The sequence below is a fragment of the Poecilia formosa genome, unplaced genomic scaffold (genome assembly GCF_000485575.1).
Source record: "Poecilia formosa unplaced genomic scaffold, Poecilia_formosa-5.1.2 Scaffold11, whole genome shotgun sequence".
Lineage (NCBI taxonomy): Eukaryota > Metazoa > Chordata > Actinopteri > Cyprinodontiformes > Poeciliidae > Poecilia > Poecilia formosa.
The window spans coordinates 1751483-1762116 of record NW_006799950.1 but is presented as its reverse complement, the minus strand read 5'-3'; the positions used below and the strand labels follow the sequence as shown (position 1 = coordinate 1762116).

Sequence of the window (10634 nt, the reverse complement as noted above, 5' to 3'; positions counted from 1 at the left end):
AAGCGCACATGCTTTAGATTAAAGCTTCTTCATAAGGCCCAGTTAAAGTCCACACATAAGTATGATTAAGAAATATTGGCAGAACTTTAAAAACAGTATTCACAAACTTTTTTCACCAATTCTGACTGAATTTTGGCTAATTTGCGAAGAGGAATGGGGAAACAATTCAATCCGACGTGCAAATGGAAGACATACCCAAACAGACTTGCAGCTTCAAAGGTGGTTCTACAAAGTACAAACTAAGGCTGGAAACTAATTCATGTCACACATTCCAAATGTTCTTTTAAAACATATAAACCTCTGTAGACTTTTTTCTTTTGCTTCACAAACATGCGCAACTTTGTGCTAACATAAAATCCCATACATTGAACGTTTTGGTGGTAAAGTCACAAAATATGAAAAGCTTTGTGTAGTATATCCAAGGAACCATAAACAGGAAAGGAGTGTGACAAGTATCTGTCAGTATAACTTAACACCCCTGATATATTTATAATTAATTACACAAACAACCATAACAAAATTAAGAACACAAGAAAAAAATGGGGATTGTGAGAAATATGCTGTAAATTACAGCAAGTGCTGAAACACACTTGCTGTATTTAAAACCAATATTTTTTACTTAAAACAAACAAATATAATAAGGTATTTATAAGGAATATAGACATATTTTTGGGGGGGTGAGTTTATGTTTCATTAAAAAATACATAAGCAGAATACTTCTTCCTCAACTCAGTTTGTAATTAATTGTTGATGAATGTTTTTACACTTCTTCAAAATAACAGATGGTTGTCTAGAGAAACTTTGTTGGACTGTAAACTGATAATGTGATCAGAGGTGTGCGTGTGTGTGTGCGCGCGCTTCCGTGTGAGTTTTCACGTGACCTCCCACAGAGCTAGTGCACCTCTGCAAGCAGTGGCTGCTTCTGAAAGCAAAAGGAAACACGGCGGTCAGCGAGTCTTGAAACCTGTTTATATTTGTTTCTAACGGTGAACAACCAGCTCCAGGTTCCCAGGATGTTTTCTCTCGGGGAGACCATGGAGTTTCTCCTCGGAAATCCATTTTCAACGCCCGTCGGACAGAGAATCGGTGAGCTTTATTTTTTCTTAAACATATAAACAGCTGTGTTTTTTTGTAGTCATTTGTGTCACTCGAGATTTGTTTCGATATGTTTCGAGATTTTGGTGGTTAACACAAACGTCCCCTGGGTTGTAATGGTGTAAAAGGCGGTTTCTATGTTCGTGACTTACACCGAAATTGTCCAAATTTGTACAAAAATAACAAATAAGTTTAAGAGGCAGTGACTCAGACGGAGGTGGGACCGTCTTTTAATTCTCGTATACGATTGGTCAGTGCTCATTGAGTAACGGCTAGCTCAGCCAATCAGCATTGAGCTTATTGTTTCCGCACACTTCCGCAGTCTGTGAAGCGTTTCCATAAAGCGGCAGCTTCACATCGTTCACAGCAAAAGTAACGGATTTGTTTCAACATATTCTTTTCTTTTTGTGCATATTTAAACCGCATATTTACTCCTAAGCTCTGCGAGCCGCTTTCACGTTCGTTCGTTCATTCATTCAGCAGCTGATGCCAGGAGAATGACGCAGATCTGTCATGAGTAGCGCCCGCACACCCATCTGAACCCTTCCTTCCTCCTTTTTAACCCTCTCACTTTCTTGCACATAGATGTGAGCTAGTTCTGAGGCAAATGTGAACACAAGCAGCTGACAGTCACATGAAGCGGAGGCAGCCGGAGGAGGCCAGAGCAAGGGAGAGGGAGGGAATCTGAAGGAGTTGCCTACATGTGGATTGAGCAAAGCAAGGTTGAGGGTTTGGTGAGGCGTAATTGGCTGGTAAGGAATGGGATTTAGAGACTTATGAGAAGGGTGGAGTGCGAGAAAGCTAGCCTCAATTTCAAAATGCTGCAAAGGAAAGAAGTTAAAGGTTGACCTTGTTGGCTGAAAGATTTGAGCTTCTAAGGGCAATTCTTATAAAATATGTCTTTAATATGGTGAAGATTCACATTCCAAAACACACATTTTTAAATGATGCCAAAATTACCATAGTAGGTATAAAAAATCGGGGAAGTTACAGTGGTTTAAAAACTGAATTTTTGGGGTGGTTTATGTCCTTCAGATTATGTTGACAACTACTGAACCCTTTTTTCAAACTGGTTGTAGTGAATGTGAGTTCACTGATTTGTAACTGTGCTTTCATTCAGCCAAAATGTCCCATTCATTACTGTAAAATATTGTATTTTCATTATTAAAATCAGTGAGAGACAATAAAAATGTATTAGGCCTTGTTCAGCCAGCTGGCCCGCAGTTCAGTTTAAAAAGACTTTAAACATGATACAAAACTGTATCAATTAAAACAATTCAATTACAGTTTTGAAACTGTAATTGAATTGGCTCATGCCTAATTTAGACAGGGTTGGTGAAAGAGCAGCTCAGGTGAAACTACGAGCAGAAGTTCAGTCAAAGGTTTACAAGCAGTTAACACCTTATTGCAGCACAGATTCAATAGGTATAAATCCAGATCAGTTTGTGTCTGAGGCTGGCAAGAACAGCAGGTCCAACTTTCATAAAACAATCACAAAACACCATAGCAGTTTGTGGAAACATTATGTTACACATTTTTGAATTATATTCAGCTTTGCATTAGATGGTCATTACAAAGGAAGTGGTTATTTTTATTCAGGAAATGGAGATGGAGGTGGCGCGCCACTAAAGGTCTTCCTGCATCAAACACGAATTCAGAGCGGAACATGTAACCTAGAAAAGCAAAGCAGGGTAAAAAAATCAATAAAATAATTAAAATTTTGTATTTTATACCAATTTACTCTTAGAGCAGAAGTTACTTTGACCAGAAACACTTTGTATGTCCAATTCTCAGTCCGTGTTTCACACAGGAAGATTGTCAGTGATGCAATTAACACAGTAAATAAAGGCAAATTGACTTATTAGCCACTTTGATCTTGTCTCTTCTTGGACAAGCTGCTATCTTTTCCTAAGTAATCTGAATTTATTGTAAATGAGGACTCCTACAGTTTTATCTTCCTCAGATAAGAGATAAACCTTTAAAGCATCTAACAGGCCACTTCCATAATCCTGAACTAAACAAAGTTGACCTTGTTTGCTGACGATTGTGTAAGCTCCTGTCAACATCTCATGGTTCAGAAGTTGATTTTCCTTAAATACTGAATCCACTCCACTGTAGAAATTATGATACAACAGAAGCTGGGGAAAAAAAATGTTTACGGGCAGTATTATGTTCAGTATTAGGTTCTTAGTTTACCATACAATTGGAAAGGCTTCATTTCACCAAGTTCTAATCAAGAAAGTATATTTTAAGTTAACCTTCATTGTAAAAGCATATTCTATTCATGCAAGGATTATGCAAAATAGAAAATATGGATGTGTTTATAAAACTTGAAGACTGATCCTGTTTTTTTTCAAGAGTCTTAACAAATTTTCTGTAGGTGTAGCTATTGCAGAAATGGATCTTTCTCTTTCTTTCATGGTTTCTCTACATGACAATACAAATTTCAGTTTTCTCTTTGTTCGTAACACATTAGGCAAAGTGGAGAAAATACATACATTTTAATTAAAACCACCTTTAAAGAACAATTCCTACAATGATGTGCCTGTTTATTTCCTGCTATCAAACTCGGGGTTCCCCCCATTGTATTATAAGCCTGGCGGCCCACCATGCTTTACTAGCCCCACCGCCAGGCTAAGCGTTGCTTGTTTACGTTTCTAGAAAAAAATAATAAAAATCAGGCTGCAAGCGTCTCTGTTGCTCTGAGCATTTCACTAGCAGAGCAGATTTATTCCTAAAGGATAGGTTTAAAATAGGTTTATAGTTTATGCATTTAAAGCCGACAGCACGCGGACCAATCACACAGCTGGTGCCTCCTTTCACTCAAACTGGACACAGGCTGACCTATATGGATATTTAGATCAACCTACTGTGAGGAATTATGATCCTTTGGAGAACTCTAGGTAAGAGTTTAAAACCCGCCGCATTAGCTCTGGTTGCACAGCTCAATGTGAACCGCAGGAATAACTTGTAGCGAATTTAGAGGCGCGTTGTGGAGCGGTGAGAATGATTTATCTTTGTGATCGAACAATTATATGCGGCGTTTACATCTCAACACGCTGCCCAGCGTGTGGCTCTGTGTTTGTCTTCCCTGTAAGTTTATGTCTGTGGTCCCGGTTGGCCGGAGCGTTTGTGGATAAAATGATCATGCAGGTTCAGCCCGGTGAGGAGCGTTTACGCTCTCCTCGGAGTCACGCATAACGCTAATTTTATATTTGATTATTTTTAGTATTATTTTTCCGGTTACACGATGCATCAAACCATATTAAATGCGTTGTCTACTTAGAGTTCATACGCGCGGCCGCAGGAGATCTGAGAAACTCGTCCCATAAACTCAACCAACCAGAATAGTTTCTGTGATGCTTATTTAAAAACTCAACAGACACGAAATGGAAGAGCTACTGAAGCCACATTAGCAGCATTGAATTAAATCTCTCGTTTGTTGCGCATCTCTGCGCAGTGCAGCAGATTACCTCATCATGCAGGGCCGGTCCAAGGCTGCATGAGGCCTGGAGCAGAATTTGATTTAGGGGCCCCTTTTGTTGCTAAAAAAAAAACAGCTGCTGTGTTAGATTTAGTGAAATATAGGAGAAAGGAGTAGTTTAATTGGCCAGCCTAAAATGTAATAATCGCAGTTTACTAATTTGTGTAAATTCAAGGATTAAACTCACAGCATCAGATTGTTGCTATGGTAACAAAACAATCCAACTATGAATATTGTTTTTTGAAGTTTTACAAAGTAAACTTGCCAGCTCCTTAAAATCTTGGATCTAAATGCTAAATAATTTAAAATCTTTTAATTTATGTATGCCTTAACAATTGAATCAAATTTAACAGCATTGCTTATCTCAATAATCAAGTGTTATGTGTCTGAGATCTGTTTTAAATATCAGCATTTATGGCCCCTGAAGCCCTTGGGGGCCTGATTGAGCTGCTGACTTAATTTGGATTAAACAGAAGTGCAAATTTGTTGTTTTTAGACTAGTTGCAGGTTTAAATAGCATTTCACTGGAGATGTTTTCCCCTAACACAGTCATACCTTTACATTTCCTGTCAACTTAATATCTTTTAATGTAAAAACATGGTTGACCACCGGTGGACCGCCTCAACGCCCCCAGCACCGGGCTTAGCAAGTTTCTGGGAGAAACCCTGAAACTACAGGTTAATATTTACAGGTGCCTGTAGTTAACCTCAAATCTGGGTTAATGCAGGTGATGATGGTTGGTCCTATTTTAGTTTTCATGCCATATCTGCCTTTTTTTTTTTACTGCCATAAACTTATGAAAATGGTATCATTAGTCTTTCTTTTAAGAAAGGAAAATGTGTAGCAGCCCTCTTTCAGCCAGCTGACAGACAGCATGCAGCAATATATGGGTAAGAGGTTCCAGTTAGAAAAAACTCATGGCACTTTCTCTTGCATGCAGATGAAGGACTTCAAATCCAAGGAACGATATGATGGAATATTTTAGCAGTTTTGTAAACTTGGCTACTTTTGTATTGGAAACCCAGCTGTAATCGTAATATAGTATCTCTAAATCGGTTCTTCAGTTAATATTTAATTTCACCTTGTTCCCTGTTTGTTTACAGATCAAGCAACCAGCGGCTCTCTGCAGTCGGAGGACTGGGGACTCAACATGGAGATATGTGACATCATCAATGAGACAGATGAGGGGTAGGTATTGTTTTTTTTTTTAAAGACTACAATCAACTCAAAAAACTGGCTGGATTCTGATCTCTGACCAGCTGTTATCGGCTTGTGCAACAATTTATTCTTTGTTTTTGAAATTTCAAGATAATAAACCAATAAACAAAGATCAGCTGATGCAAATATTTCTTCCCTCAGGCCCAGAGATGCTGTCAAAGCCATTAAGAAAAGAATAGTTGGAAACAAGAACTTCAGAGAGATTATGCTGGCTCTCACTGTGAGTAATAATTACATGCTTCTGCATTAAGTGTGCAGTCACAGGCTGAGGAATGTGGGGATGCCAGGGCGTCTGTCAAACATCATCAGAGATTGGATGTTTGCTTCACTGTTTCTCCCAGCGGTTAAATAAACATTTAACCGCTTGGTGAGCATATCGATAGTAGCGTAATGAATAATATATGTCATAATTTTAGCTTAATGTTTTGCTCTCGCAGGTTCTTGAGACCTGTGTAAAGAACTGTGGCCATCGCTTCCATGTTTTGGTGGCCTCACAGGAGTTTGTTGAAGGGGTTCTGGTCCGTTCCATTTTGCCCAAATACAACCCCCCCACAGCCCTGCATGACCGCGTCCTCAGCCTCATACAGGTACGTTCCAGACAGGAACTGAGTCCAATTGACTCATCTTGTTATCAAGCGTCTTTACTTCCTTTGTGGAAGCAGCCAGGTGAAATGTGACAAACAGGAACTTTTATATCCATTATAAACCTATTGATTATAAAAATCTCTGGATTTTCATCTTCTTCAGAAGCAGCTTTTTTTCCCCCCAAGTGATCAGCTTTGTTCCAAGAATTGAAGTCATAAAAAGTTAAAAGTATTCAATTTAATATTTACAAAAGCTTCCTTTATGTTTTTGATTGGTTTAGTTTATGGAAATTCAGTCTTTTATCTTGAGCGGATGTTAGATTCACTACTTTACCTCCATTCCTTCCCGATTCTCCATCTCTGCCGCGTTAGCTCTGGTGAAATGATTCTCCATCATTGCTCTTGCTCATCATTGCTCTTTTTTACTGGCAGCATAATTATGAACGGTTCTAATTATAAAAGTGCTTTCAGCCTGAAACGGCTTTAAGACCATCTGGTTCATAAAGTTTATTCAACTGTCACTTGATTATGGCTAAATTTGTTTTATTTCTCACTGTATTTGAGATTTCTATAGCTCTTTATTCTTTGCTATATAGTAATTGTGACTTTTGTGCTGATTGGAAGATATGATTACATTAAAAATGAGTTGCAAAACAGTTCCTTTCTGCTCTTGCTCAAAGTTGCCTCACTTATTGCTTGTTCCTTTGTCATCTGGAGGCTCTAACTGCATGGAGTCAGTCATCTGTTCATAACTACTCCCATATCTTTATCTTTAGTCATGGGCTGATGCATTTCGCAGCTCTCCCTCCCTGGTGGGGGTGGTGCATGTTTATGATGACCTAAGGCGGCGAGGTCTGGAGTTTCCCATGACAGACCTGGACGCGCTCTCACCCATTCATACTCCAAACAGGGTGAGCCTGGCTGTTAGCTGGAAGGTTTATCACACATGAATGCTTTTATGAACGTCTGTGTATATTTCACCTCTTCGTCGTGTCCTGCAGAGTATCCCCGAGAATGAGACACCTGAGGAGACCTCCGTCGCTGCTCCCACACGTCCGTCACCAGAGCAAGTTCCTGCCGCCGCCGTCCCCAGTCAAAATACCTCATCTCCAGTCCAAGTCAGTAATGGACCGGTCCCCCTCACTCCACAACAGGTGGGTGGTCCTGAAACTGCCTTGAAATTACATTTTAAATACTTGCTTTTATGGTCAGATTTACTGAGTTTTAACTACCACAAAGGTCATACTGGGAGATCTGCACCCACCTCTCAAATAAGCTCCTCAAATTACTATAATACTGAGTCCAAATTACTACGATACTAAGATATTTTTTCCCTCTGTTTTATTCAGTTGAAGAAATTTTCTAGTCTAAATTAAAGGCAACTATTACTCTCAAAGACAAAAATTTATTAAAATTCCAGGTTTTGAGATGTAAAAATGAAATTCATGATAAATCATTTTAAAATGTTGTCAACTTTCGATATGGTAAATATACAGTTAAACTAAAAATATAAACATGTTTGAGGAGGAAATGTAAAAAATAAAACTGCTTCAAAATTTGTTGAAGCACTTCTTGATTTAAAATTAGCATTAAATCTTCTCGAGTTCACACCTGCATCAATTATAGTAAATGTGATGAGCCAAATATGAAGCTCAGCTTTCATGGTTGGATTTATTTTTATAACATTTCCGTGTTTTCATTATTTAGATATATTTATAGTTTGCAGTTAGTTTAGATGGCATCAAAATTTATTTTTCAGTTGCAGAGAAAATGTATGTCACATTAAAGCTGCTAAAAGTTTGAAAATCATGAATATCAAAGTCTCAAAACCTGGAAAATACCAGTGTTGTGTTGGAGCGCCACTATGCTCTGCCCCCATGTGGCGACATGTAGCTACTACAAGAATTTTTAGCAGCAGAAAATCACTGTAGACATAATTTTAACGATAGATCTACTGAGGTCCGGAAGACGGACTCTCTAATGGAAAGCAGTCAGCAACTCTTAATCCTTCAGGATCAAATATCCTCACATCTGCCCACACCTAAGATGTATCCACCCACTTTATAAATACTCAACAGGTAGAGTTGCTACATTGTCGGAAAACGTTCATTTATGTTGGCTTTTCCCAAACGAAATCCAAGTTAAAAGCAATAGAAATAGTTTTGTATTAGTTTAATGACTCACTCCAGGGAAGCCAAGTTTGATGTGGAGCTCTTTGCCATTCTGCAGGCTCTTATTTTGAAAATAAAAGGTTTCAATCTTAGCCCAGATATTAAGATGTGCCCTTTATTTGCACCTTGACGAGGTAGAGCTAAAAAGTACCTCATTTTTGTGACTTGTTTTTAATTCTTGCTTTTTATTATCTTGTTGGATTTCAGGAGCGGAAGCTGCGGAGCGAGCTGGCCCTGGTTAAAGGAAACCTGGCAGTAATGTCTCAAATGTTAAACGAACTAAAGCCTGGACAGAGCACAGCAGACGACGCAGAGCTGCTGCAGGTGGGTTTATTTGTTTCTCATCTGTCTGTCACCCAGACACTAACTAAATACGGATGTCTATTCTTTGCAGTTCCAGTTTACAATAAAATGTCTATCTTTTTTTTTAAATTATAAATCTGGATGCACATTTATCCACCAACAACTAATTTTATTTTAACTTTATTAATGCAGCTGAAACGTCAGTCTGTTTGATTTGGAAGCAGTTCCTCCTCACTTATTGAGCTACTTATTATTATACGTAGATCTTATCAAACTAATAGCGTAGTCCTGTGCTACTGAAGAAAAAGCATGTGATAATTGCCACCTCAGACTCATCCTTGTTTGCAGGCATCTTTTCTGTCAACCTTATAGTAAAAACTACCAGGAAAAGCATAAAACTTTGGAGGGCGTCGACCTACAGAGAAATGTTTATTCTTAGTTTAGTCGTTTAATGTCTCAAGACATTTTACGAAACATGTTGCAAATATATTTATTTCAAAGTAAAAGTGATACAGTTAAAAATCTATCTGGAAGTAGATGTAAATTAAATCACATGCTCCTTTAAGCTCCTGGATCATATTTTCTGTTGCATAAACGTTTTAATTAGCTGCAGCAATTAATCTCTCTCTCTCTCTCTCTCTCTTTCTCTCTCTCTCTGCTGGTCTGCTCAAGCAGCAGCTGTTCTCGGTGTGTAAGAAGATGCAGAGTCGTGTGGTTGAACTGATCCCACAGCTGGTGGACGAAGGATTTATGGAGGAGCTTCTCATGGTGAACGACGACCTCAACAACACCTTCATTCGCTTCGAGAGGTGGTCAGGCTGGATTGTTAGACATTAGCTGAAAAGTTTGCAGCATTTAACCTTCTACTGTATTTATTTTTATTTTTGTCAGGTTTGAGCGACTGAGCAAGGCTCAAAGTACAAATACGCAACAGGTAAAAAAAATAATCAGAAGTTGTTTAGAATAATAAAAGGTGTATTGAAACTAGTTTCAAATGTGTTTCTTCATTCATCCTGTGTTCACTCTGTTATTAAATATAACACAACTGCCTTCCAGGCCTCTGCAAGTGGCCCAAATCTCATCGACGTTGGCGCCGAACCTCCGACCAGCAAACAGCCCGCTACGATCACAGCAACCAGCCAACCAGCCGTCAGCACCCAGACCCATCACCAGTCATCAGCCAATCACAGTGAGTAAGCTTCTTTATAACTTCTGTTAAAACAAAAGTTCCCAAAAAAATGAAGTTTCTAAAACTTTATTTCTGGGAGGAAAAGGGATGTTGTGGCTGAATCACATGTTTCGAAAAGACTTTCTGCATCTGACCAAATGTCGCAGTGAATAATGCTGAGCATTGAAAACAGAAATTTACTTGTGCTTTTTGAAATGAAGCAGGATATTATCTGTTTTTATCATCTGAAATTCTGTTTTGCAGAAGAAGAGGAGGAGTTTGACATGTTTGCCCAGACGAGAGGGAGCTCCTTGGCTGAACAGAGGAAAAGGTGAGCAGTGCTACATCATTTTCTCTCAAATGCTTCTCATAAATCAATATGATTTAGATCACTGAAAATATCTGCAGGGGCTTAACTTGATTCACTGGTAGTGCTATTTTGTAATAGAGCAAACAGCAATTCAGACACAATATGCCATATTGATGGTTTTGACATATGCACACAAATATATCTTTGTGATGAAAACCAATTTACGCGTCGCTCAATTTAAAACAAGGCTGTATTTTCATAATGAAGTTTCTGTATTTGCGTCTAGCGTCAAGTATGAAGA

The 10634-nt window shown here is 38.6% G+C and overlaps 1 protein-coding gene across 4 annotated transcripts in view; it reads left to right on the top strand.

Moving 5' to 3' along the window:
* The first annotated feature begins 846 nt into the window (after window positions 1-846).
* The window catches only part of LOC103132108 (target of Myb protein 1), a 19331-nt gene continuing 9543 nt past the window's right edge, over window positions 847-10634 (top strand). Inside the window, exons 1-11 of one of the 4 annotated variants that reach the window (XM_016666673.1) lie at window positions 847-1086; window positions 5683-5767; window positions 5939-6017; window positions 6235-6384; window positions 7158-7292; window positions 7383-7535; window positions 8760-8876; window positions 9531-9664; window positions 9747-9789; window positions 9912-10044; window positions 10285-10354. In XM_016666673.1, the coding sequence (XP_016522159.1) occupies window positions 1014-1086; window positions 5683-5767; window positions 5939-6017; window positions 6235-6384; window positions 7158-7292; window positions 7383-7535; window positions 8760-8876; window positions 9531-9664; window positions 9747-9789; window positions 9912-10044; window positions 10285-10354 (1172 nt within the window). In that variant the 5' untranslated portion in view covers window positions 847-1013. The remainder of the gene's footprint in view (window positions 1087-5682; window positions 5768-5938; window positions 6018-6234; window positions 6385-7157; window positions 7293-7382; window positions 7536-8759; window positions 8877-9530; window positions 9665-9746; window positions 9790-9911; window positions 10045-10284; window positions 10355-10634) is intronic. The other 3 variants (XM_007543863.2, XM_016666665.1, XM_007543860.2) reach the window with 3 other exon arrangements.